General features: G+C 56.3%; 1 protein-coding gene across 9 annotated transcripts in view; it reads left to right on the forward strand.

Moving 5' to 3' along the window:
- Positions 1–27788, forward strand: part of huwe1 (HECT, UBA and WWE domain containing E3 ubiquitin protein ligase 1) — a 262886-nt gene that overhangs the window by 132624 nt on the left and 102474 nt on the right. For 6 of the 9 annotated variants that reach the window (XM_072487894.1, XM_072487900.1, XM_072487895.1 and 3 more), the window contains 3 exons: positions 1503–1635; positions 2468–2694; positions 3104–3231. In XM_072487894.1, the coding sequence (XP_072343995.1) occupies positions 1503–1635; positions 2468–2694; positions 3104–3231 (488 nt within the window). The remainder of the gene's footprint in view (positions 1–1502; positions 1636–2467; positions 2695–3103; positions 3232–27788) is intronic. The other 3 variants (XM_072487901.1, XM_072487897.1, XM_072487902.1) reach the window with 3 other exon arrangements.

Genomic DNA, 27788 nt, shown 5'->3' on the forward strand with positions numbered 1-27788 from the left:
TCTATACAGCCCCTGATTGAAGGCCTCATTGATTTTTCTTTTTCGCCGTCGTCACCAACCCTCCTCCTGCCTCCCTCATCTGCACAATCCCACGTGAAGCCATCTGCCGCCTCATGCACATGATCCGAAATTACTGTCCCTCCGTATTCCGTCCCATAACCCCCAACAGCTCCGCCTTCCCCACCACAAACAAATCAATACGGGAGTATACCCGATGTACGTAGGAGAAGAAGAATACTCCCTCTCTGCCGGATGCCTAAACCTCCACGGATCCATCCGCCCCATCTGGTCCATAAATACGCCCAGCTCTTTTGCCATGCCGATTTGACCATTGACTTGGGGCTGGACCTATCCACCCTACAGTTTAAATTTCCCCCCTCCACCCCCCAATTATCAGCTGATGCGAATCTAAGTCTGGGATGGACACTAACAACATTTTAACAAATTCTGTATTGTCCCAATTGGGGGTATATACCTGAACTAAAATCACTGACGGTCTGCCTTCCCCGCCTAGCATAGATCCCGCACGAACACCTCTAACTTGTACCCACCTAAAATAGCTGCCCGCTCCGGCCTCTGACGTCGTGACCGTCGCCCTCAGCACCTTGCGGGCCTCCCCAACATCACCATTTCTGCCTCAGAAGACACCGCCCTTTTCACCTCTCGGGTCGGTGCCCCATGCAACTCCAGAGGCTTCTCCAACCTATCCAGAATCTCGTGAAAAGGGGTCACCATTCCCTCAATCACCTTGGACCAGTCCTCCTGCATCTCCTGTTACAGCAATTGCTCCATTGGCAGTGTGGCAGACGACGATGACCCCCCCCCATTTTTTCTGTTGGTGCTGTGCCGCACGTGTCCTCCTGAGCTATGACTCTCACCGACTTGTGCTGGGTGTGACACCCCGCTGATATTCCACTCTCGGGAGAAACCAACAGCTTCCTGTCACTTCGCACATTTTGCACAGAAATCACCCAATAGAAAGGGCCAAAACCAACTCCTCCAAGCAGGAGCCACCTTGTGTGTACCCGATCAGCTCATGGCTGTCACTAGAAGTCGCCACATCTGGATTTCCTATGGGCCTACATGGCTAGCTTGAGGATGAGGAGTAAGGGTACGAGCCCCAAAAGCTGCCTCGAATGCGAGAGCTTTTGCGACTCGGGAACGATGACCTCTCCGTAAGCAAAGCAGCCATGATTCACTTCAATAGTGGAACGACACCTCCCTTCAGGGTGACCATCTTGCTCGAACATCTTTCGTCCACGTCTGTGCATCTCCCAGCATTTATCGTAGCATCAAACAGAAAGTGGCCATTCTGCCCGGCAAGCCTGTACCGGCTCCTTTGAAAGAGCTCTTTGATTACAGCCCCTGCTCTCCCCAAGGTCCCTGCAGATTTCTCCCTCTTCAGGTAGCATTTTTCTCGGAAATTAGCATTTGAATTTGCCTCCACTGCCCATTCACATTTCCAATCGGGCCTGTGTCCTTTTACCCCCTGGGGCCTCCAGGTACTTTACTGGCCGAGCTGCGAGAGTACAACCTGGACCAGCAGAGGAGAGCGCATTCTGATGGCCAGTCGCCCGAAGGAACGCCGGATGACCACCCTCAGCTGACCAAGTTAAAAGGAAAGATGCAGAGCAGGTAAGATTGCACCCCCCAACCCGAGCAGAAAGCTCTTGACGGACTGTCCACTCCCTTCGCCGCTGGGTGGGTAAAACAGTTAAGTAGTTGGTCCATGGAAGCTGAGCAGGTTGTGCCAGGTTGGCTGGTGAGCGTGGGCATGGTGAAGTGGCAATTCTGAGTAAGATCAGGAACGAACTGCCGCACCAGCACCAAGGCCCAGATTGTGCACGTCAAGGCCTCACAGACGGCCATGGACAGTTCATCCATTTTTGTGGGGTAAATATCGATCAGGACGCGAGATCTTGTTCTTTTTAAAAATAAATTTAGAGTACCCAATTCATTTTTCCAGTTAAGGGGCAATTTAGCGCGGCCAATCCACCTACCCTGCACATATTTGGGTTGTGGGGGCGTAACCCACGCAAACACTGGGAGAATGTGCAAACTCCACACGGACAGTGACCCAGAGCCGGGATCGAACCTGGGACCTCGGCGCCGTGAGGCAGCAGTGCTAACCACTGCGCCACCGTGCTGCCCAGGACACAAGATCTTCTGCCTTGAATTCACCGAAACAGATAGGCAGAGCCCTCGCTTTGATGTCTTGGCTGAAAGATGGCTCCCTGCACATGGTGCTGGCCCTCCCTGCTGCTGCGCATGTTGGCCGAAAGTATAGGTTCAGGTCCCAATTGAATGAGGTGGGGGGAGCTCATAGAGATGGGTGGTGGGGAGGGGGGGCTCATAGAGATAGGTGGGGGGGGGGGGGGGGGGGGTAGGTGGGAGGTGGGGGGGGGGGGGGGAGGTGGGAGGTGGGGGGGGGGGGTAGGAGAGCTTCTGGGAGTTTTAAATGAAGCAGTTTTCTCCCCTGTCCTGCTTCTAGGTTTGACACTGCGGAGAACGTGGTCATCGTGGCCTCTCACAAACGCCAGCTGGGAGGCCGAGAGCTCCAGTTACCCTCCATGTCGATGTTGACGTCCAAGACCTCCACACAGAAATTCTTCCTTCGCATCCTGCAGGTCATCATCCAACTTCGGGATGCTACCCGGCGGGCAAACAAGAAGGCCAAGGAGACTGGAAGACTAGGTACAAATGTGTGTGTGGGTGGGGGAAGGGGGGGTCTCAAGAGGGTCGAGAACCTCTGGAACTCTCTCAAAAAAACTGAGGTGGATAGATTCTTGGTCAGCAAAGGGATGAAAGTTTATGGGGGGGGGGGGGGGGGGGGGGGATCCGCGGGATGCAGATTTGAGGTTTCTATCAGATCAACTGTGATCTTATTAAATGGCGGAGGAGACCGAGAGGCTGAATGGCCTGTCCCTTTCGTATTAAGCTGTTGTAACGTGCTAAAGCCAGTTACAGTGCCAGCTCTGCAGAAGCAGAATAGTCTTGTGAGGAGGAAGGTTTTTTTTTTTCATTTCTCAAGACGGTGGCACCATCTTGTGGAGAAACGAGGATGATCGTGCACTCACACTCCCTCCCTTCCCCTGTTTCTCAGGCACCTCAACAATGGGCTCGGCGAGCAGCATCCAGGCAGCTGTGCGGCAGCTGGAGGCCGAGGCCGACGCCATCATACAAATGGTACGTGAGGGCCAACGGGCCAGAAGACAACAGCAATCAGCCATGGTTAGCATGATGCCTGTGCCGCTTGCAGGGCACTTGTGGTTTTAGTTTCTTTGTTTAAAACTTTCCTTACGTTTTTAACCGTTTTGCATGCTTTGTTTTTGTTTTAAACCGCTCCATGATTGAACGTTTTAATTTGTGTCGATGTTGAGTTCCTCCCATTGCAGACACTAACCTCGTTGAACCCTTTCCCGGTTACTAACACTCCAGGGGAATGAGCCCAGGTTGCCTGTTTCTCTGCCATCACCACGGCCCCCGGTTCTTCACTCAGTGGGGATGATGTGTTGAACACACCTGAGGCCTCTGGCAATGTGGAACCAGCGTTCATCCAATAGACTGGTTTCTAGAAGCCGATCTGATCGTAAGGGGTTCCACACAGTTTTGTGAAGACAATTCATTTTTTGTTTTCTTTTCCACATTGTTAGTTTGTTCATTAGTTTCTTCCCTTGAAAATCTGACCATTTTATTCCTCTGCCCCTCCCACAGTGCGCTCTCTGCCTCTCCCGCCGCACGCTATCTGCCTCTCTCACCGCGCGCTCTCTGCCTCTCCCGCCGTGCGCTCTCTGTGCCTCTCCGGCCGCGCGCGCTCACTGGGCACTCTCTGCCTCCCGCTACGCGCTCTCTGCGGCTCTCTGCCTCTACCGCCACGCGCGCTCTGCCTCTCCCGCCGCGCGCGCTCTCTGCCTCTCCCGCCGCGCGCGCGCTCTGCCTCTCCTGCCGCGCGCGCTCTCTGCCTCTCCTGCCGCGCGCGCTCTCTGCCTCTCCTGCCGCGCGCGCTCTCTGCCTCTCCCGCCGCGCGCGCTCTCTGCCTCTCCCGCCGCGCGCGCGCTCTGCCTCTCCCGCCGCGCGCGCTCTCTGCCTCTCCTGCCGCGCGCGCTCTCTGCCTCTCCTGCCGCGCGCGCTCTCTGCCTCTCCTGCCGCGCGCGCTCTCTGCCTCTCCTGCCGCGCGCGCTCTCTGCCTCTCCTGCCGCGCGCGCTCTCTGCCTCTCCTGCCGCGCGCGCTCTCTGCCTCTCCTGCCGCGCGCGCTCTCTGCCTCTCCTGCCGCGCGCGCTCTCTGCCTCTCCTGCCGCGCGCGCTCTCTGCCTCTCCTGCCGCGCGCGCTCTCTGCCTCTCCTGCCGCGCGCGCTCTCTGCCTCTCCTGCCGCGCGCGCTCTCTGCCTCTCCTGCCGCGCGCGCTCTCTGCCTCTCCTGCCGCGCGCGCTCTCTGCCTCTCCTGCCGCGCGCGCTCTCTGCCTCTCCTGCCGCGCGCGCTCTCTGCCTCTCCTGCCGCGCGCGCTCTCTGCCTCTCCTGCCGCGCGCGCTCTCTGCCTCTCCTGCCGCGCGCGCTCTCTGCCTCTCCTGCCGCGCGCGCTCTCTGCCTCTCCTGCCGCGCGCGCTCTCTGCCTCTCCTGCCGCGCGCGCTCTCTGCCTCTCCTGCCGCGCGCGCTCTCTGCCTCTCCTGCCGCGCGCGCTCTCTGCCTCTCCTGCCGCGCGCGCTCTCTGCCTCTCCTGCCGCGCGCGCTCTCTGCCTCTCCTGCCGCGCGCGCTCTCTGCCTCTCCTGCCGCGCGCGCTCTCTGCCTCTCCTGCCGCGCGCGCTCTCTGCCTCTCCCGCCGCGCGCGCTCTCTGCCTCTCCTGCCGCGCGCGCTCTCTGCCTCTCCTGCCGCGCGCGCTCTCTGCCTCTCCTGCCGCGCGCGCTCTCTGCCTCTCCTGCCGCGCGCGCTCTCTGCCTCTCCTGCCGCGCGCGCTCTCTGCCTCTCCTGCCGCGCGCGCTCTCTGCCTCTCCTGCCGCGCGCGCTCTCTGCCTCTCCTGCCGCGCGCGCTCTCTGCCTCTCCCGCCGCGCGCGCTCTCTGCCTCTCCCGCCGCGCGCGCTCTCTGCCTCTCCCGCCGCGCGCGCTCTCTGCCTCTCCCGCCGCGCGCGCTCTCTGCCTCTCCCGCCGCGCGCGCTCTCTGCCTCTCCCGCCGCGCGCGCTCTCTGCCTCTCCCGCCGCGCGCGCTCTGCGCGTTCTCTGCCTCTTCCTCCGCACGCTCTGTTTCTCTGCCATCACCACGGCCCCCGGTTCTTCACTCAGTGGGGATGATGTGTTGAACACACCTGAGGCCTCTGGCAATGCGGAACCAGCGTTCATCCAATAGACTGGTTTCTAGAAGCCGATCTGATCGTAAGGGGTTCCACACAGTTTTGTGAAGACAATTCATTTTTTGTTTTCTTTTCCACGTTGTTAGTTTGTTCATTAGTTTCTTCCCTTGAAAATCTGACCATTTTATTCCTCTGCCCCTCCCACAGTGCGCTCTCTGCCCCTCCCGCCGCGCGCTCTCTGCCTCTCCCGCCGCGCGCTCTCTGCCTCTCCCGCCGCACGCTCTCTCTGCCTCTCCCGCCGCGCGCTCTCTCTGCCTCTCCCGCCGCGCGCTCTCTCTGCCTCTCCCGCCGCGCGCGCTCTCTGCCTCTCCCGCCGCGCGCGCTCTCTGCCTCTCCCGCCGCGCGCGCTCTCTGCCTCTCCCGCCGCGCGCGCTCTCTGCCTCTCCCGCCGCGCGCGCTCTCTGCCTCTCCCGCCGCGCGCGCTCTCTGCCTCTCCCGCCGCGCGCGCTCTCTGCCTCTCCCGCCGCGCGCGCTCTCTGCCTCTCCCGCCGCGCGCGCTCTCTGCCTCTCCCGCCGCGCGCGGGCTCTGCCTCTCCCGCCGCGCGCGGGCTCTGCCTCTCCCGCCGCGCGCCCCCTTCCTTCTCCTGGATCTCTTCCCCAGCCTTCTTTGCCTCTTCCACACACACACGCCCGCCCACCCATGCCCCGTGGTTCATCTTTAACAGGTGGTGAATGGTACCTGGCTCTGAGGAGTCTACAGAGATCTTTGACACTCCCAACAGTTCAGTGTGAAGAGCTCTGATGTCCCAGGTCCTGAGAGGGAGTGAGAGAGCTGCCTCTCCCGAGACAAACCTGGTCTGCACTCTTCCTTCACACTTTGTCACCATTAGTTTGTCACGGTAACTAGCCAACACATTCTCTGTGTCTCCCTTCCTCTTTGATTTGAGCTCTCCATGCTCTGTACCTTTTTTGCCCGCACTGTTTCTGTTCAGTCAGCTTGAGATGCTTCCTGGCTGGAGAGGTGGGCGTTGGCCGTGGTTAAGGAAGCACAGAAATGTCGGGATAGGAAGCCTGGTCTGATCCCCTGTGTGTTACTAAGCTGCTAAGTCATTTCTGTTTGTTGCTTTGCGTAAGCCATCCTCGGCTACCGTGCCCTCCTTTTGTATTGTTTGGCGTATGGCTGCTTGTACCTGGCTCGTCCGGGTGTCAGTGTGCATGATTTATTAAACTGCTTTTACAGCTTTGTCCTAACACCCAGCCAACCGCGTCAGCTCTGCCTTTGGGGAATGATAGCGGTTAAACATATAGTGATTCTGGGTTAACGTGTAGACTGTGTGGAGGTTCTGGGTTAACATGCAGACTGTGCGGAGGTTCTAGGTTAACGTGCAGACTGTGCGGAGGTTCTGGGTTAACGTGCAGACTGTGCGGAGGTTCTGGGTTAACGTGCAGACTGTGCGGAGGTTCTGGGTTAACGTGCAGACTGTGCGGAGGTTCTGTGTTAACGTGCAGACTGTGCGGAGGTTCTGGGTTAACGTGCAGACTGTGCGGAGGTTCTGGGTTAACGTGCAGACTGTGCGGAGGTTCTGGGTTAACGTGCAGACTGTGCGGAGGTTCTGGGTTAACGTGCAGACTGTGCGGAAGTTCTGGGTTAACGTGCAGACTGTGCGGAGGTTCTGAGTTAACGTGCAGACTGTGCGGAGGTTCTGAGTTAACGTGCAGACTGTGCGGAGGTTCTGTGTTAACGTGCAGACTGTGCGGAGGCTCTGGGTTAATGTACGGACTGTGCGGAGGTTCTGGGTTAACGTGCAGACTGTGCGGAGGTTCTGGGTTAACGTGCAGACTGCGCGGAGGTTCTGGGTTAACGTGCAGACTGTGCGGAGGTTCTGGGTTAACGTGCAGACTGTGCGGAGGCTCTGGGTTAACGTGCAGACTGTGCGGAGGCTCTGGGTTAACGTGCAGACTGTGCGGAGGCTCTGGGTTAACGTGCGGACTGTGCGGAGGCTCTGGGTTAACGTGCAGACTGTGCGGAGGTTCTGGGTTAACGTGCAGACTGCGCGGAGGTTCTGGGTTAATGTGTAGACTGTGTGGAGGTTCTGGGTTAACGTGCGGAGGTTCTGGGTTAACGTGCAGACAGTGCGGAGGTTCTGGGATAACGTGCAGACTGTGGGGAGGTTCTGGGTTAACGTGCAGACTGCGGAGGTTCTGGGTTAACGTGCAGACTGTGCGGAGGTTCTGGGTTAACGTGCAGACTGTGCGGAGGTTCTGTGTTAACGTGCAGACTGTGCGGAGGTTCTGGGTTAACGTGCAGACTGTGCGGAGGTTCTGGGTTAACGTGCAGACTGTGCGGAGGTTCTGGGTTAACGTGCAGACTGCGGAGGTTCTGGGTTAACGTGCAGACTGTGGGGAAGTTCTGGGTTAACGTGCAGACTGTGCGGAGGTTCTAAGTTAACGTGCAGACTGTGCGGAGGTTCTGTGTTAACGTGCAGACTGTGCGGAGGCTCTGGGTTAATGTGCGGACTGTGCGGAGGTTCTGGGTTAACGTGCAGACTGTGCGGAGGTTCTGGTTTAACGTGCAGACAGTGCGTAGGTTCTGGGTTAACGTGCAGACTGTGCGGAGGTTCTGGGTTAACGTGCAGACTATGCGGAGGTTCTGGGTTAACGTGTAGGCTGTGCGGAGGTTCTGGGTTAACGTGCAGACTGTGCGGAGGTTCTGGGTTAACATGCAGACTGTGCGGAGGTTCTGGGTTAACGTGCAGACTGTGCGGAGGTTCAAGGTTAACGTGCAGACTGTGGGGAGGTTCTGTGTTAACGTGCAGACTGTGGGGAGGTTCTGAGTTAACGTGCAGACTGTGCGGAGGTTCTGGGTTAACGTGCAGACTGTGCGGAGGTTCAAGTTTAACGTGCAGACTGTGCGGAGGTTCTGCGTTAACGTGCAGACTGTGCGGAGGTTGTGTGTTAACGTGCAGACTGTGCGTAGGTTCTGGGTTAACGTGCAGACTATGCGGAGGTTCTGGGTTAACGTGTAGGCTGTGCGGAGGTTCTGGGTTAACGTGCAGACTGTGCGGAGGTTCTGGGTTAACATGCAGACTGTGCGGAGGTTCTGGGTTAACGTGCAGACTGTGCGGAGGTTCAAGGTTAACGTGCAGACTGTGGGGAGGTTCTGTGTTAACGTGCAGACTGTGGGGAGGTTCTGAGTTAACGTGCAGACTGTGCGGAGGTTCTGGGTTAACGTGCAGACTGTGCGGAGGTTCAAGTTTAACGTGCAGACTGTGCGGAGGTTCTGCGTTAACGTGCAGACTGTGCGGAGGTTCAGTGTTAACGTGCAGACTGTGCGGAGGTTCTGGGTTAACATGCAGACTGAGCGAAGGTTCTGGGTTAACATGCAGACTGTGCGGAGGTTCTGGGTTAACATGCAGACTGTGCGGAGGTTCTGTGTTAACGTGCAGACTGCAGAGGTTTTGTGTTAACGTGCAGACTGTGCGGAGGTTCTGTGTTACCGTGCAGACTGTGCGGAGGTTCTGTGTTAACGTGCAGACTGTGCGGAGGTTCTGGGTTAACGTGCAGACTGCGGAGGTTCTGGGTTAACGTGCAGACTGTGCGGAGGTTCTGTGTTAACGTGCAGACTGTGCGGAGGTTCTGTGTTAACGTGCAGACTGTGCAGAGGTTCTGGGTTAACGTGCAGACTGTGCGGAGGTTCTGGGTTAACGTGCAGACTGTGCGGAGGTTCTGTGTTAACGTGCAGACTGTGCGGAGGATCAAGGTTAACGTGCAGACTGTGCGGAGGTTCTGGGTTAACGTGCAGACTGTGCAGAGGTTCTGTGTTAACGTGCAGACTGTGGGGAGGTTCTGGGTTAACATGCAGACTGTGCGGAGGTTCTGGGTTAACGTGCAGACTGTGCGGAGGTTCAAGGTTAACGTGCAGACTGTGCGGAGGTTCTGGGTTAACGTGCAGACTGTGCGGAGGTTCTGGGTTAACATGCAGACTGTGCGGAGGTTCTGGGTTAACGTGCAGACTGTGCGGAGGTTCTAGGTTAACGTGTAGACTGTGCGGAGGTTCTGGGTTAACGTGCAGACTGTGCGGAGGTTCTTGCTTAACGTGCAGACTGTGCGGAGGTTCTGGGTTAACGTGCAGACTCTGCGGAGGTTCTGGTTAACGTGCAGACTGTGCGGAGGTTCTGGGTTAACGTGCAGACTGTGCGGAGGTTCTGGGTTAACGTGCAGACTGTGCGGAGGCTCTGGGTTAACGTGCAGACTGTGCGGAGGTTCAGGGTTAACGTGCAGACTGTGGAGGTTCTGGGTTAACGTGCAGACTGTGCGGAGGCTCTGGGTTAACGTGCAGACTGTGCGGAGGTTCTGTGTTAACGTGCAGACTGTGGGGAGGTTCTGGGTTAACGTGCAGACTGTGCGGAGGTTCTGGGTTAACGTGCAGACTGTGCGGAAGTTCAGGGTTAACGTGCAGACTGTGCGGAGGTTCTGGGTTAACGTGCAGACTGTGCGGAGGTTCTGGGTTAACATGCAGACTGTGCGGAGGTTCGGGGTTAACGTGCAGACTGCGGAGGTTCTGGGTTAACGTGCAGACTGTGCGGAGGTTCTGGGTTAACGTGCAGAATGTGCAGAGGTTCTGTGTTAACGTGCAGACTGTGCGGAGGTTCTGGGTTAACGTGCAGACAGTGCGGAGGTTCTGTGTTAACGTGCAGACTGCGGAGGTTATGTGTTAACGTGCAGACTGTGCGGAGGTTCTGGGTTAACGTGCAGACTGTGCGGAGGTTCTGGGTTAACGTGCAGACTGCGGAGGTTCTGGGTTCACGTGCAGACTGCGGAGGTTCTGTGTTAACCTGCAGACTGAGCGATGGTTCTACGTTAACGTGCAGACTGTGCGGAGGTTCAGTGTTAACGTACAGACTGTGCGGAGGTTCTGGGTTAACATGCAGACTGTGCGGAGGTTCTGGGTTAACGTGCACACTGTGCGGAGGTTCTGTGTTAACGTGCAGACTGTGCGGAGGATCACGGTTAACGTGCAGACTGTGCGGAGTTTCTGGGTTAACGTGCAGACTGTGCAGAGGTCCTGGGTTAACGTGCAGACTGTGGGGAGGTTCTGGGTTAACGTGCAGACTGTGCGGAGGTTCTGGGTTAACGTGCAGACTGTGCGGAGGTTCTGGGTTAACGTGCAGACTGTGCGGAGGTTCAAGGTTAACGTGCAGACTGTGGGGAGGTTCTGGGTTAACGTGCAGACTGTGGGGAGGTTCTGGGTTAACGTGCAGACTGTGCGGAGGTTCTGGGTTAACGTGCAGACTGTGCGGAGGTTCGGGGTTAACGTGCAGACTGTGCGGAGGTTCGGGGTTAACGTGCAGACTGCGGAGGTTCTGGGTTAACGTGCAGACTGTGCGGAGGTTCTGGGTTAACGTGCAGACTGTGCGGAGGTTCTAGGTTAACGTGTAGACTGTGCGGAGGTTCTGGGTTAACGTGCAGACTGTGCGGAGGTTCTTGCTTAACGTGCAGACTGTGCGGAGGTTCTGGGTTAACGTGCAGACTCTGCGGAGGTTCTGGTTAACGTGCAGACTGTGCGGAGGTTCTGGGTTAATGTGCAGACTGTGCGGAGGTTCTGGGTTAACGTGCAGACTGTGCGGAGGCTCTGGGTTAACGTGCAGACTGTGCGGAGGTTCAGGGTTAACGTGCAGACTGTGCGGAGGCTCTGGGTTAACGTGCAGACTGTGCGGAGGTTCTGGGTTAACGTGCAGACTGTGGAGGTTCTGGGTTAACGTGCAGACTGTGCGGAGGCTCTGGGTTAACGTGCAGACTGTGCGGAGGTTCTGTGTTAACGTGCAGACTGTGGGGAGTTTCTGGGTTAACGTGCAGACTGTGCGGAGGTTCTGGGTTAACGTGCAGACTGTGCGGAGGTTCTGGGTTAACGTGCAGACTGTGCGGAGGTTCAGGGTTAACGTGCAGACTGTGCGGAGGTTCTGGGTTAACGTGCAGACTGTGCGGAGGTTCTGGGTTAACATGCAGACTGTGCGGAGGTTCAAGGTTAACGTGCAGACTGTGCGGAGGCTCTGGGTTAACGTGCAGACTGTGCGGAGGTTCAGGGTTAACGTGCAGACTGTGCGGAGGCTCTGGGTTAACGTGCAGACTGTGCGGAGGTTCTGGGTTAACGTGCAGACTGTGGAGGTTCTGGGTTAACGTGCAGACTGTGCGGAGGCTCTGGGTTAACGTGCAGACTGTGCGGAGGTTCTGTGTTAACGTGCAGACTGTGGGAGGTTCAGGGTTAACGTGCAGACTGTGCGGAGGCTCTGGGTTAACGTGCAGACTGTGCGGAGGTTCTGGGTTAACGTGCAGACTGTGGAGGTTCTGGGTTAACGTGCAGACTGTGCGGAGGCTCTGGGTTAACGTGCAGACTGTGCGGAGGTTCTGTGTTAACGTGCAGACTGTGGGGAGTTTCTGGGTTAACGTGCAGACTGTGCGGAGGTTCTGGGTTAACGTGCAGACTGTGCGGAGGTTCTGGGTTAACGTGCAGACTGTGCGGAGGTTCAGGGTTAACGTGCAGACTGTGCGGAGGTTCTGGGTTAACGTGCAGACTGTGCGGAGGTTCTGGGTTAACATGCAGACTGCGGAGGTTCGGGGTTAACGTGCAGACTGCGGAGGTTCTGGGTTAACGTGCAGACTGTGCGGAGGTTCTGGGTTAACGTGCAGACTGTGCGGAGGTTCTGGGTTAACGTGCAGAATGTGCAGAGGTTCTGTGTTAACGTGCAGACTGTGCGGAGGTTCTGGGTTAACGTGCAGACAGTGCGGAGGTTCTGTGTTAACGTGCAGACTGTGCAGAGGTTATGTGTTAACGTGCAGACTTGCGGAGGTTCTGGGTTAACGTGCAGACTGTGCGGAGGTTCTGGGTTAACGTGCACACTGCGGAGGTTCTGGGTTAACGTGCAGACTGTGCGGAGGTTCTGGGTTAACGTGCAGACTGTGCGGAGGTTCTAGGCTAACGTGTAGACTGTGCGGAGGTTCTGGGTTAACGTGCAGACTGCAGAGGTTCTGGGTTAACGTGCAGACTGTGCGGAGGTTCTGGGTTAACGTGCAGACTGTGCGGAGGTTCTGGGTTAACGTGCAGACTGTGCGGAGGTTCTGGGTTAACGTGCAGACTGCGGAGGTCCTGGGTTAACGTGCAGACTGTGCGGAGGTTCGAGGTTAACGTGCAGACTGTGCGGAGGTTGTGTGTTAACGTGCAGACTGTGCGGAGGTTCTGGGTTAACGTGCAGACTGTGCGGAGGTTCAGGGTTAACGTGCAGACTGTGCGGAGGTTCAAGGTTAACGTGCAGACTGTGCAGAGGTTCTGTGTTAACGTGCAGACTGTGCGGAGGTTCTAGGTTAACGTGCAGACTGTGCGGAGGTTCTGGGTTAACGTGCAGACTGTGCGGAGGTTCTGGGTTAACGTGCAGACTGTGCGGTAGCTCTGGGTTAACGTGCAGACTGCGGAGGTTCTAGGTTAACGTGCAGACTGTGCGGACGTTCTGTGTTAACGTGCAGACTGTGCGGAGGTTCTGGGTTAACGTGCAGACTGTGCGGAGGTTCCGGGTTAACGTGCAGACTGCGGAGGTTCTGAGTTAACGTGCATACTGTGCGGAGGCTGTGGGTTAACATGCAGACTGAGCGAAGGTTCTAGGTTAACGTGCAGACTGCGGAGGTTCTGTGTTAAAGTGCAGACAGTGCGGAGGTTCTGGGTTAATGTGCAGACTGTGCGGAAGTTCTGGGTTAACGTGCAGACTGCGGAGGTTCTGGGTTAACGTGCAGACTGTGCGGAGGTTCAAGGTTAACGTGCAGAATGTGCAGAGGTTCTGTGTTAACGTGCAGACTGTGCGGAGGTTCTGTGTTAACGTGCAGACTGTGCGGAGGTTCTGGGTTAACGTGCAGACTGTGCGGAGGTTCTGGGTTAACGTGCAGACTGTGCGGAGGTTCTGTGTTAACGTGCAGACTGTGCGGAGGTTCTGGGTTAACGTGCAGACTGCGCGGAGGTTCTGGGTTAACGTGCAGACTGCGGAGGTTCTGGGTTAACGTGCAGACTGTGCGGAGGTTCTGGGTTAACGTGCAGACTGTGCGGAGGTTCTGATTAACGTGCAGACTGTGCGGAGGTTCTGGGTTACCGTGCAGACTGTGCGGAGGTTCTGGGTTAACGTGCAGCCTGCGGAGGTTCGAGGTTAACGTGCAGACTGCGGAGGTTCTGTGTTAACGTGCAGAGGTTCTGGGTTAACGTGCAGACTCTGCGGAGGTTCTGGTTAACGTGCAGACTGTGCGGAGGTTCTGGGTTACCGTGCAGACTGTGCGGAGGTTCTGGGTTAACGTGCAGACTGCGGAGGTTCTAGGTTAACGTGCAGACAGTGCGGCGGTTCTGGGTTAAAGTGCAGACTGTGCGGAGGTTCTGGGTTAACGTGCAGACTGCGGAGGTTCTGGGTTAACGTGCAGACTGTGCGGAGGTTCTGGGTTAACGTGCAGACTGAGCGAAGGTTCTAGGTTAACGTGCAGACTGCGGAGGTTCTGTGTTAAAGTGCAGACTGTGCGGAGGTTCTGGGTTAACATGCAGACTCTGCCGAGGTTCTGGTTAACGTGCAGACTGTGCGGAGGTTCTGGGTTAACGTGCAGACTGTGCGGAGGTTCTGGGTTAACGTGCAGACTGTGCGGAGGCTCTGGGTTAACGTGCAGACTGTGCGGAGGTTCAGGGTTAACGTGCAGACTGTGCGGAGGTTCTGGGTTAACGTGCAGACTGTGGAGGTTCTGGGTTAAGGTGCAGACTGTGCGGAGGCTCTGGGTTAACGTGCAGACTGTGCGGAGGTTCTGTGTTAACGTGCAGACTGTGGGGAGGTTCTGGGTTAACGTGCAGACTGTGCGGAGGTTCTGGGTTAACGTGCAGACTGTGCGGAGGTTCTGGGTTAACGTGCAGACTGTGCGGAGGTTCAGGGTTAACATGCAGACTGTGCGGAGGTTCTGGGTTAACGTGCAGACTGTGCGGAGGTTCTGGGTTAACATGCAGACTGTGCGGAGGTTCGGGGTTAACGTGCAGACTGCGGAGGTTCTGGGTTAACGTGCAGACTGTGCGGAGGTTCTGGGTTAACGTGCAGACTGCGGAGGTTCTGGGTTAACGTGCAGAATGTGCAGAGGTTCTGTGTTAACGTGCAGACTGTGCGGAGGTTCTAGGTTAACGTGCAGACAGTGCGGAGGTTCTTTGTTAACGTGCAGACTGTGCAGAGGTTATGTGTTAACGTGCAGACTGTGCGGAGGTTCTGGGTTAACGTGCAGACTGTGGGGAAGTTCTGGGTTAACGTGCAGACTGTGCGGAGGTTCTGAGTTAACGTGCAGACTGTGCGGAGGTTCTGTGTTAACGTGCAGACTGTGCGGAGGCTCTGGGTTAATGTGCGGACTGTGCGGAGGTTCTGGGTTAACGTGCAGACTGTGCGGAGGTTCTGGTTTAACGTGCAGACAGTGCGTAGGTTCTGGGTTAACGTGCAGACTGTGCGGAGGTTCTGGGTTAACGTGTAGACTGTGCGGAGGTTCTGTGTTCACGTGCAGACTGTGCGGAGGTTCTGTGTTATCGTGCAGACTGTGCGTAGGTTCTGGGTTAACGTGCAGACTATGCGGAGGTTCTGGGTTAACGTGCAGACTGTGCGGAGGTTCAGGGTTAACGTGCAGACTGTGCGGAGGCTCTGGGTTAACGTGCAGACTGTGCGGAGGTTCTGGGTTAACGTGCAGACTGTGGAGGTTCTGGGTTAACGTGCAGACTGTGCGGAGGCTCTGGGTTAACGTGCAGACTGTGCGGAGGTTCTGTGTTAACGTGCAGACTGTGGGAGGTTCAGGGTTAACGTGCAGACTGTGCGGAGGCTCTGGGTTAACGTGCAGACTGTGCGGAGGTTCTGGGTTAACGTGCAGACTGTGGAGGTTCTGGGTTAACGTGCAGACTGTGCGGAGGCTCTGGGTTAACGTGCAGACTGTGCGGAGGTTCTGTGTTAACGTGCAGACTGTGGGGAGTTTCTGGGTTAACGTGCAGACTGTGCGGAGGTTCTGGGTTAACGTGCAGACTGTGCGGAGGTTCTGGGTTAACGTGCAGACTGTGCGGAGGTTCAGGGTTAACGTGCAGACTGTGCGGAGGTTCTGGGTTAACGTGCAGACTGTGCGGAGGTTCTGGGTTAACATGCAGACTGCGGAGGTTCGGGGTTAACGTGCAGACTGCGGAGGTTCTGGGTTAACGTGCAGACTGTGCGGAGGTTCTGGGTTAACGTGCAGACTGTGCGGAGGTTCTGGGTTAACGTGCAGAATGTGCAGAGGTTCTGTGTTAACGTGCAGACTGTGCGGAGGTTCTGGGTTAACGTGCAGACAGTGCGGAGGTTCTGTGTTAACGTGCAGACTGTGCAGAGGTTATGTGTTAACGTGCAGACTTGCGGAGGTTCTGGGTTAACGTGCAGACTGTGCGGAGGTTCTGGGTTAACGTGCACACTGCGGAGGTTCTGGGTTAACGTGCAGACTGTGCGGAGGTTCTGGGTTAACGTGCAGACTGTGCGGAGGTTCTAGGCTAACGTGTAGACTGTGCGGAGGTTCTGGGTTAACGTGCAGACTGCAGAGGTTCTGGGTTAACGTGCAGACTGTGCGGAGGTTCTGGGTTAACGTGCAGACTGTGCGGAGGTTCTGGGTTAACGTGCAGACTGTGCGGAGGTTCTGGGTTAACGTGCAGACTGCGGAGGTCCTGGGTTAACGTGCAGACTGTGCGGAGGTTCGAGGTTAACGTGCAGACTGTGCGGAGGTTGTGTGTTAACGTGCAGACTGTGCGGAGGTTCTGGGTTAACGTGCAGACTGTGCGGAGGTTCAGGGTTAACGTGCAGACTGTGCGGAGGTTCAAGGTTAACGTGCAGACTGTGCAGAGGTTCTGTGTTAACGTGCAGACTGTGCGGAGGTTCTAGGTTAACGTGCAGACTGTGCGGAGGTTCTGGGTTAACGTGCAGACTGTGCGGAGGTTCTGGGTTAACGTGCAGACTGTGCGGTAGCTCTGGGTTAACGTGCAGACTGCGGAGGTTCTAGGTTAACGTGCAGACTGTGCGGAGGTTCTGTGTTAACGTGCAGACTGTGCGGAGGTTCTGGGTTAACGTGCAGACTGTGCGGAGGTTCCGGGTTAACGTGCAGACTGTGCGGAGGTTCTGAGTTAACGTGCATACTGTGCGGAGGCTGTGGGTTAACATGCAGACTGAGCGAAGGTTCTAGGTTAACGTGCAGACTGCGGAGGTTCTGTGTTAAAGTGCAGACAGTGCGGAGGTTCTGGGTTAATGTGCAGACTGTGCGGAGGTTCTGGGTTAACGTGCAGACTGCGGAGGTTCTGGGTTAACGTGCAGACTGTGCGGAGGTTCAAGGTTAACGTGCAGAATGTGCAGAGGTTCTGTGTTAACGTGCAGACTGTGCGGAGGTTCTGTGTTAACGTGCAGACTGTGCGGAGGTTCTGGGTTAACGTGCAGACTGTGCGGAGGTTCTGTGTTAACGTGCAGACTGTGCGGAGGTTCTGGGTTAACGTGCAGACTGCGCGGAGGTTCTGGGTTAACGTGCAGACTGTGCGGAGGTTCTGGGTTAACGTGCAGACTGTGCGGAGGTTCTGATTAACGTGCAGACTGTGCGGAGGTTCTGGGTTACCGTGCAGACTGTGCGGAGGTTCTGGGTTAACGTGCAGCCTGCGGAGGTTCGAGGTTAACGTGCAGACTGCGGAGGTTCTGTGTTAACGTGCAGAGGTTCTGGGTTAACGTGCAGACTCTGCGGAGGTTCTGGTTAACGTGCAGACTGTGCGGAGGTTCTGGGTTACCGTGCAGACTGTGCGGAGGTTCTGGGTTAACGTGCAGACTGCGGAGGTTCTAGGTTAACGTGCAGACAGTGCGGCGGTTCTGGGTTAAAGTGCAGACTGTGCGGAGGTTCTGGGTTAACGTGCAGACTGCGGAGGTTCTGGGTTAACGTGCAGACTGTGCGGAGGTTCTGGGTTAACGTGCAGACTGAGCGAAGGTTCTAGGTTAACGTGCAGACTGCGGAGGTTCTGTGTTAAATTGCAGACTGTGCGGAGGTTCTGGGTTAACATGCAGACTCTGCCGAGGTTCTGGTTAACGTGCAGACTGTGCGGAGGTTCTGGGTTAACGTGCAGACTGTGCGGAGGTTCTGGGTTAACGTGCAGACTGTGCGGAGGCTCTGGGTTAACGTGCAGACTGTGCGGAGGTTCAGGGTTAACGTGCAGACTGTGCGGAGGTTCTGGGTTAACGTGCAGACTGTGGAGGTTCTGGGTTAAGGTGCAGACTGTGCGGAGGCTCTGGGTTAACGTGCAGACTGTGCGGAGGTTCTGGGTTAACGTGCAGACTGTGCGGAGGTTCTGGGTTAACGTGCAGACTGTGCGGAGGTTCAGGGTTATCATGCAGACTGTGCGGAGGTTCTGGGTTAACGTGCAGACTGTGCGGAGGTTCTGGGTTAACATGCAGACTGCGGAGGTTCTGGGTTAACGTGCAGACTGTGGAGGTTCTGGGTTAAGGTGCAGACTGTGCGGAGGCTCTGGGTTAACGTGCAGACTGTGCGGAGGTTCTGGGTTAACGTGCAGACTGTGCGGAGGTTCTGGGTTAACGTGCAGACTGTGCGGAGGTTCAGGGTTAACATGCAGACTGTGCGGAGGTTCTGGGTTAACGTGCAGACTGCGGAGGTTCTGGGTTAACATGCAGACTGTGCGGAGGTTCGGGGTTAACGTGCAGACTGCGGAGGTTCTGGGTTAACGTGCAGACTGTGCGGAGGTTCTGGGTTAACGTGCAGACTGCGGAGGTTCTGGGTTAACGTGCAGAATGTGCAGAGGTTCTGTGTTAACGTGCAGACTGTGCGGAGGTTCTAGGTTAACGTGCAGACAGTGCGGAGGTTCTGTGTTAACGTGCAGACTGTGCAGAGGTTATGTGTTAACGTGCAGACTGTGCGGAGGTTCTGGGTTAACGTGCAGACTGGGGAAGTTCTGGGTTAACGTGCAGACTGTGCGGAGGTTCTGAGTTAACGTGCAGACTGTGCGGAGGTTCTGTGTTAACGTGCAGACTGTGCGGAGGCTCTGGGTTAATGTGCGGACTGTGCGGAGGTTCTGGGTTAACGTGCAGACTGTGCGGAGGTTCTGGTTTAACGTGCAGACAGTGCGTAGGTTCTGGGTTAACGTGCAGACTGTGCGGAGGTTCTGGGTTAACGTGTAGACTGTGCGGAGGTTCTGTGTTCACGTGCAGACTGTGCGGAGGTTCTGTGTTAACGTGCAGACTGTGCGTAGGTTCTGGGTTAACGTGCAGACTATGCGGAGGTTCTGGGTTAACGTGTAGGCTGTGCGGAGGTTCTGGGTTAACGTGCAGACTGCGGAGGCTCTGGGTTAACGTGCAGACTGTGCGGAGGTTCTGGGTTAACATGCAGACTGTGCGGAGGTTCTGGGTTAACGTGCAGACTGTGCGGAGGTTCTGGGTTAACGTGCAGACTGTGCGGAGGTTCAAGGTTAACGTGCAGACTGTGGGGAGGTTCTGTGTTAACGTGCAGACTGTGGGGAGGTTCTGAGTTAACGTGCAGACTGTGCGGAGGTTCTGGGTTAACGTGCAGACTGTGCGGAGGTTCAAGTTTAACGTGCAGACTGTGCGGAGGTTCTGCGTTAACGTGCAGACTGTGCGGAGGTTCAGTGTTAACGTGCAGACTGTGCGGAGGTTCTGGGTTAACATGCAGACTGAGCGAAGGTTCTGGGTTAACATGCAGACTGTGCGGAGGTTCTGGGTTAACATGCAGACTGTGCGGAGGTTCTGTGTTAACGTGCAGACTGCAGAGGTTTTGTGTTAACGTGCAGACTGTGCGGAGGTTCTGTGTTACCGTGCAGACTGTGCGGAGGTTCTGTGTTAACGTGCAGACTGTGCGGAGGTTCTGGGTTAACGTGCAGACTGCGGAGGTTCTGGGTTAACGTGCAGACTGTGCGGAGGTTCTGTGTTAACGTGCAGACTGTGCAGAGGTTCTGGGTTAACGTGCAGACTGTGCGGAGGTTCTGGGTTAACGTGCAGACTGTGCGGAGGTTCTGTGTTAACGTGCAGACTGTGCGGAGGATCAAGGTTAACGTACAGACTGTGCGGAGGTTCTGGGTTAACGTGCAGACTGTGCAGAGGTTCTGTGTTAACGTGCAGACTGTGGGGAGGTTCTGGGTTAACATGCAGACTGTGCGGAGGTTCTGGGTTAACGTGCAGACTGTGCGGAGGTTCTGGGTTAACGTGCAGACTGTGCGGAGGTTCTGGGTTAACATGCAGACTGTGCGGAGGTTCTGGGTTAACGTGCAGACTGTGCGGAGGTTCTGTGTTACCGTGCAGACTGTGCGGAGGTTCTGTGTTAACGTGCAGACTGTGCGGAGGTTCTGGGTTAACGTGCAGACTGCGGAGGTTCTGGGTTAACGTGCAGACTGTGCGGAGGTTCTGTGTTAACGTGCAGACTGTGCAGAGGTTCTGGGTTAACGTGCAGACTGTGCGGAGGTTCTGGGTTAACGTGCAGACTGTGCGGAGGTTCTGTGTTAACGTGCAGACTGTGCGGAGGATCAAGGTTAACGTACAGACTGTGCGGAGGTTCTGGGTTAACGTGCAGACTGTGCAGAGGTTCTGTGTTAACGTGCAGACTGTGGGGAGGTTCTGGGTTAACATGCAGACTGTGCGGAGGTTCTGGGTTAACGTGCAGACTGTGCGGAGGTTCTGGGTTAACGTGCAGACTGTGCGGAGGTTCTGGGTTAACATGCAGACTGTGCGGAGGTTCTGGGTTAACGTGCAGACTGTGCGGAGGTTCTAGGTTAACGTGTAGACTGTGCGGAGGTTCTGGGTTAACGTGCAGACTGTGCGGAGGTTCTTGCTTAACGTGCAGACTGTGCGGAGGTTCTGGGTTAACGTGCAGACTCTGCGGAGGTTCTGGTTAACGTGCAGACTGTGCGGAGGTTCTGGGTTAACGTGCAGACTGTGCGGAGGTTCTGGGTTAACGTGCAGACTGTGCGGAGGCTCTGGGTTAACGTGCAGACTGTGCGGAGGTTCAGGGTTAACGTGCAGACTGTGGAGGTTCTGGGTTAACGTGCAGACTGTGCGGAGGCTCTGGGTTAACGTGCAGACTGTGCGGAGGTTCTGTGCTAACGTGCAGACTGTGGGGAGGTTCTGGGTTAACGTGCAGACTGTGCGGAGGTTCTGGGTTAACGTGCAGACTGTGCGGAGGTTCTGGGTTAACGTGCAGACTGTGCGGAGGTTCAGGGTTAACGTGCAGACTGTGCGGAGGTTCTGGGTTAACGTGCAGACTGTGCGGAGGTTCTGGGTTAACATGCAGACTGTGCGGAGGTTCGGGGTTAACGTGCAGACTGCGGAGGTTCTGGGTTAACGTGCAGACTGTGCGGAGGTTCTGGGTTAACGTGCAGAATGTGCAGAGGTTCTGTGTTAACGTGCAGACTGTGCGGAGGTTCTGGGTTAACGTGCAGACAGTGCGGAGGTTCTGTGTTAACGTGCAGACTGCGGAGGTTATGTGTTAACGTGCAGACTGTGCGGAGGTTCTGGGTTAACGTGCAGACTGTGCGGAGGTTCTGGGTTAACGTGCAGACTCTGCGGAGGTTCTGGTTAACGTGCAGACTGTGCGGAGGTTCTGGGTTAACGTGCAGACTGTGCGGAGGTTCTGGGTTAACGTGCAGACTGTGCGGAGGCTCTGGGTTAACGTGCAGACTGTGCGGAGGTTCAGGGTTAACGTGCAGACTGTGGAGGTTCTGGGTTAACGTGCAGACTGTGCGGAGGCTCTGGGTTAACGTGCAGACTGTGCGGAGGTTCTGTGCTAACGTGCAGACTGTGGGGAGGTTCTGGGTTAACGTGCAGACTGTGCGGAGGTTCTGGGTTAACGTGCAGACTGTGCGGAGGTTCTGGGTTAACGTGCAGACTGTGCGGAGGTTCAGGGTTAACGTGCAGACTGTGCGGAGGTTCTGGGTTAACGTGCAGACTGTGCGGAGTTTCTGGGTTAACCTGCAGACTGTGCGGAGGTTCGGGGTTAACGTGCAGACTGCGGAGGTTCTGGGTTAACGTGCAGACTGTGCGGAGGTTCTGGGTTAACGTGCAGAATGTGCAGAGGTTCTGTGTTAACGTGCAGACTGTGCGGAGGTTCTGGGTTAACGTGCAGACAGTGCGGAGGTTCTGTGTTAACGTGCAGACTGCGGAGGTTATGTGTTAACGTGCAGACTGTGCGGAGGTTCTGGGTTAACGTGCAGACTGTGCGGAGGTTCTGGGTTAACGTGCAGACTGCGGAGGTTCTGGGTTAACGTGCAGACTGCGGAGGTTCTGTGTTAACCCGCAGACTGAGCGATGGTTCTACGTTAACGTGCAGACTGTGCGGAGGTTCAGTGTTAACGTACAGACTGTGCGGAGGTTCTGGGTTAACATGCAGACTGTGCGGAGGTTCTGGGTTAACGTGCACACTGTGCGGAGGTTCTGTGTTAACGTGCAGACTGTGCGGAGGTTCTGTGTTAACGTGCAGACTGTGCGGAGGATCACGGTTAACGTGCAGACTGTGCGGAGTTTCTGGGTTAACGTGCAGACTGTGCAGAGGTTCTGGGTTAACGTGCAGACTGTGGGGAGGTTCTGGGTTAACGTGCAGACAGTGCGGAGGTTCTGTGTTAACGTGCAGACTGCGGAGGTTATGTGTTAACGTGCAGACTGTGCGGAGGTTCTGGGTTAACGTGCAGACTGTGCGGAGGTTCTGGGTTAACGTGCAGACTCTGCGGAGGTTCTGGTTAACGTGCAGACTGTGCGGAGGTTCTGGGTTAACGTGCAGACTGTGCGGAGGTTCTGGGTTAACGTGCAGACTGTGCGGAGGCTCTGGGTTAACGTGCAGACTGTGCGGAGGTTCAGGGTTAACGTGCAGACTGTGGAGGTTCTGGGTTAACGTGCAGACTGTGCGGAGGCTCTGGGTTAACGTGCAGACTGTGCGGAGGTTCTGTGCTAACGTGCAGACTGTGGGGAGGTTCTGGGTTAACGTGCAGACTGTGCGGAGGTTCTGGGTTAACGTGCAGACTGTGCGGAGGTTCTGGGTTAACGTGCAGACTGTGCGGAGGTTCAGGGTTAACGTGCAGACTGTGCGGAGGTTCTGGGTTAACGTGCAGACTGTGCGGAGTTTCTGGGTTAACCTGCAGACTGTGCGGAGGTTCGGGGTTAACGTGCAGACTGCGGAGGTTCTGGGTTAACGTGCAGACTGTGCGGAGGTTCTGGGTTAACGTGCAGAATGTGCAGAGGTTCTGTGTTAACGTGCAGACTGTGCGGAGGTTCTGGGTTAACGTGCAGACAGTGCGGAGGTTCTGTGTTAACGTGCAGACTGCGGAGGTTATGTGTTAACGTGCAGACTGTGCGGAGGTTCTGGGTTAACGTGCAGACTGTGCGGAGGTTCTGGGTTAACGTGCAGACTGCGGAGGTTCTGGGTTAACGTGCAGACTGCGGAGGTTCTGTGTTAACCCGCAGACTGAGCGATGGTTCTACGTTAACGTGCAGACTGTGCGGAGGTTCAGTGTTAACGTACAGACTGTGCGGAGGTTCTGGGTTAACATGCAGACTGTGCGGAGGTTCTGGGTTAACGTGCACACTGTGCGGAGGTTCTGTGTTAACGTGCAGACTGTGCGGAGGTTCTGTGTTAACGTGCAGACTGTGCGGAGGATCACGGTTAACGTGCAGACTGTGCGGAGTTTCTGGGTTAACGTGCAGACTGTGCAGAGGTTCTGGGTTAACGTGCAGACTGTGGGGAGGTTCTGGGTTAACGTGCAGACTGTGCGGAGGTTCTGGGTTAACGTGCAGACTGTGCGGAGGTTCTGGGTTAACGTGCAGACTGTGCGGAGGTTCAAGGTTAACGTGCAGACTGTGGGGAGGTTCTGGGTTAACGTGCAGACTGTGCGGAGGTTCTGGGTTAACGTGCAGACTGTGCGGAGGTTCGGGGTTAACGTGCAGACTGTGCGGAGGTTCGGGGTTAACGTGCAGACTGCGGAGGTTCTGGGTTAACGTGCAGACTGTGCGGAGGTTCTGGGTTAACGTGCAGACTGTGCGGAGGTTCTAGGTTAACGTGTAGACTGTGCGGAGGTTCTGGGTTAACGTGCAGACTGTGCGGAGGTTCTTGCTTAACGTGCAGACTGTGCGGAGGTTCTGGGTTAACGTGCAGACTCTGCGGAGGTTCTGGTTAACGTGCAGACTGTGCGGAGGTTCTGGGTTAACGTGCAGACTGTGCGGAGGTTCTGGGTTAACGTGCAGACTGTGCGGAGGCTCTGGGTTAACGTGCAGACTGTGCGGAGGTTCAGGGTTAACGTGCAGACTGTGCGGAGGCTCTGGGTTAACGTGCAGACTGTGCGGAGGTTCTGGGTTAACGTGCAGACTGTGGAGGTTCTGGGTTAACGTGCAGACTGTGCGGAGGCTCTGGGTTAACGTGCAGACTGTGCGGAGGTTCTGTGTTAACGTGCAGACTGTGGGGAGTTTCTGGGTTAACGTGCAGACTGTGCGGAGGTTCTGGGTTAACGTGCAGACTGTGCGGAGGTTCTGGGTTAACGTGCAGACTGTGCGGAGGTTCTGGGTTAACGTGCAGACTGTGCGGAGGTTCTGGGTTAACGTGCAGACTGTGCGGAGGTTCTGGGTTAACATGCAGACTGTGCGGAGGTTCAAGGTTAACGTGCAGACTGTGCGGAGGCTCTGGGTTAACGTGCAGACTGTGCGGAGGTTCAGGGTTAACGTGCAGACTGTGCGGAGGCTCTGGGTTAACGTGCAGACTGTGCGGAGGTTCTGGGTTAACGTGCAGACTGTGGAGGTTCTGGGTTAACGTGCAGACTGTGCGGAGGCTCTGGGTTAACGTGCAGACTGTGCGGAGGTTCTGTGTTAACGTGCAGACTGTGGGAGGTTCAGGGTTAACGTGCAGACTGTGCGGAGGCTCTGGGTTAACGTGCAGACTGTGCGGAGGTTCTGGGTTAACGTGCAGACTGTGGAGGTTCTGGGTTAACGTGCAGACTGTGCGGAGGCTCTGGGTTAACGTGCAGACTGTGCGGAGGTTCTGTGTTAACGTGCAGACTGTGGGGAGTTTCTGGGTTAACGTGCAGACTGTGCGGAGGTTCTGGGTTAACGTGCAGACTGTGCGGAGGTTCTGGGTTAACGTGCAGACTGTGCGGAGGTTCAGGGTTAACGTGCAGACTGTGCGGAGGTTCAGGGTTAACGTGCAGACTGTGCGGAGGTTCTGGGTTAACGTGCAGACTGTGCGGAGGTTCTGGGTTAACATGCAGACAGTGCGGAGGTTCGGGGTTAACGTGCAGACTGCGGAGGTTCTGGGTTAACGTGCAGACTGTGCGGAGGTTCTGGGTTAACGTGCAGACTGTGCGGAGGTTCTGGGTTAACGTGCAGAATGTGCAGAGGTTCTGTGTTAACGTGCAGACTGTGCGGAGGTTCTGGGTTAACGTGCAGACAGTGCGGAGGTTCTGTGTTAACGTGCAGACTGTGCAGAGGTTATGTGTTAACGTGCAGACTTGCGGAGGTTCTGGGTTAACGTGCAGACTGTGCGGAGGTTCTGGGTTAACGTGCACACTGCGGAGGTTCTGGGTTAACGTGCAGACTGTGCGGAGGTTCTGGGTTAACGTGCAGTCTGTGCGGAGGTTCTAGGCTAACGTGTAGACTGTGCGGAGGTTCTGGGTTAACGTGCAGACTGCAGAGGTTCTGGGTTAACGTGCAGACTGTGCGGAGGTTCTGGGTTAACGTGCAGACTGTGTAGAGGTTCTGGGTTCACGTGCAGACTGCGGAGGTTCTAGGTTTCCGTGCAGACTGTGCGGCGGTTCTGGGTTAACGTGCAGACTGCGGAGGTTCTGGGTTAACGTGCAGACTGTGCGGAGGTTCTGGGTTAACGTGCAGACTGTGCGGAGGTTCTGGGTTAACGTGCAGACTGTGCGGAGGTTCTGGGTTAACGTGCAGACTGCGGAGGTCCTGGGTTAACGTGCAGACTGTGCGGAGGTTCGAGGTTAACGTGCAGACTGTGCGGAGGTTGTGTGTTAACGTGCAGACTGTGCGGAGGTTCTGGGTTAACGTGCAGACTGTGCGGAGGTTCAGGGTTAACGTGCAGACTGTGCGGAGGTTCAAGGTTAACGTGCAGACTGTGCAGAGGTTCTGTGTTAACGTGCAGACTGTGCGGAGGTTCTGGGTTAACGTGCAGACAGTGCGGAGGTTCTGTGTTAACGTGCAGACTGTGCAGAGGTTATGTGTTAACGTGCAGACTTGCGGAGGTTCTGGGTTAACGTGCAGACTGTGCGGAGGTTCTGGGTTAACGTGCACACTGCGGAGGTTCTGGGTTAACGTGCAGACTGTGCGGAGGTTCTGGGTTAACGTGCAGACTGTGCGGAGGTTCTAGGCTAACGTGTAGACTGTGCGGAGGTTCTGGGTTAACGTGCAGACTGCAGAGGTTCTGGGTTAACGTGCAGACTGTGCGGAGGTTCTGGGTTAACGTGCAGACTGTGTAGAGGTTCTGGGTTCACGTGCAGACTGCGGAGGTTCTAGGTTTACGTGCAGACTGTGCGGAGGTTCTGTGTTAACGTGCAGACTGTGCGGAGGTTCTGGGTTAACGTGCAGACTGTGCGGAGGTTCCGGGTTAACGTGCAGACTGTGCGGAGGTTCTGAGTTAACGTGCATACTGTGCGGAGGCTGTGGGTTAACATGCAGACTGAGCGAAGGTTCTAGGTTAACGTGCAGACTGCGGAGGTTCTGTGTTAAAGTGCAGACAGTGCGGAGGTTCTGGGTTAATGTGCAGACTGTGCGGAGGTTCTGGGTTAACGTGCAGACTGCGGAGGTTCTGGGTTAACGTGCAGACTGTGCGGAGGTTCTGGGTTAACGTGCAGACTGTGGAGGTCCTGGGTTAACGTGCAGACTGTGCGGAGGTTCGGGGTTAACGTGCAGACTGTGCGGAGGTTCGGGGTTAACGTGCAGACTGTGCGGAGGTTCGGGGTTAACGTGCAGACTGTGCGGAGGTTCGGGGTTAACGTGCAGACTGTGCGGAGGTTCTGGGTTAACGTGCAGACTGTGCGGAGGTTCTGGGTTAACGTGCAGACTGTGCGGAGGTTCTGGGTTAACGTGCAGACTGTGCGGAGATTCTGGCTTAACGTGCAGACTGTGCGGAGGTTCTGGGTTAACGTGCAGACTGTGCGGAGCTTCTGGGTTAACGTGCAGACTGTGCGGAGATTCTGGGTTAACGTGCAGACTGTGCGGAGGTTCTGGGTTAACGTGCAGACTGTGCGGAGGTTCTGGGTTAACGTGCAGACTGTGCGGCGGTTCTGGGTTAACGTGCAGACTGTGCGGCGGTTCTGGGTTAACGTGCAGACTGCGGAGGTTCTGGGTTAACGTGCAGACTGTGCGGAGGTTCTGGGTTAACGTGCAGACTGTGCGGAGGTTCTGGGTTAACGTGCAGACAGTGCGGAGGTTCGAGGTTAACGTGGAGACTGTGCGGAGGTTCTAGGTTAACGTGCAGACTGCGGAGGTCGTGGGTTAACGTGCAGACTGTGCGGAGGTTCTGTGTTAACGTGCAGACTGTGCGGAGGTTCTGTGCTAACATGCAGACTGTGCGGAGGTTCTGGGTTAACGTGCAGACTGTGCGGAGGTTCTGTGCTAACATGCAGACTGTGCGGAGGTTCTGGGTTAACGTGCAGACTGTGCGGAGGTTCTGGGTTAACGTGCAGACTGTGCAGAGGTTCTGGGTTAACGTGCAGACTGCGGAGGTTCTGGGTTAACGTGCAGACTGTGCGGAGGTTCTAGGTTAACGTGCAGACTGCGGAGGTTCTGGGTTAACGTGCAGACTGTGCGGAGGTTCTGTGTTAACGTGCAGACTGCGGAGGTTCTGGGTTAACGTGCAGACTGTGCGAAGGTTCTGGGTTAACGTGCAGACTGTGCGGAGGTTCTAGGTTAACGTGCAGACTGCAGAGGTTCTGGGTTAACGTGCAGACTGTGCGGAGGTTCTGGGTTAACGTGCAGACTGTGCGGAGGTTCTTGCTTAACGTGCAGACTGTGCGGAGGTTCGAGGTTAACGTGCAGACTGTGCGGAGGTTCGAGGTTAACGTGCAGACTGCGGAGGTTCTGGGTTAACGTGCAGACTGTGCGGAGGTTCTTGCTTAACGTGCAGACTGTGCGGAGGTTCGAGGTTAACGTGCAGACTGTGCGGAGGTTCTAGGTTAACGTGCAGACTGCGGAGGTTCTGGGTTAACGTGCAGACTGTGCGGAGGTTCTGGGTTAACGTGCAGACTGTGCGGAGGTTCTAGCTTAACGTGCAGACTGTGCGAATGTTCTGGGTTAACGTGAGACTGTGCGTAGGTTCTAGGTTAACATGCACACTGCGGAGGTTCTGGGTTAACGTGCAGACTGTGCGGAGGTTCTGGGTTAATGTGCAGACTGTGCGGAGGTTCTGGGTTAACGTGCAGACTGTGCGGAGGTTCTAGCTTAACGTGCAGACTGTGCGAAGGTTCTGGGT

Source organism: Scyliorhinus torazame, chromosome 22 (assembly GCF_047496885.1).
Source record: "Scyliorhinus torazame isolate Kashiwa2021f chromosome 22, sScyTor2.1, whole genome shotgun sequence".
NCBI lineage: Eukaryota > Metazoa > Chordata > Chondrichthyes > Carcharhiniformes > Scyliorhinidae > Scyliorhinus > Scyliorhinus torazame.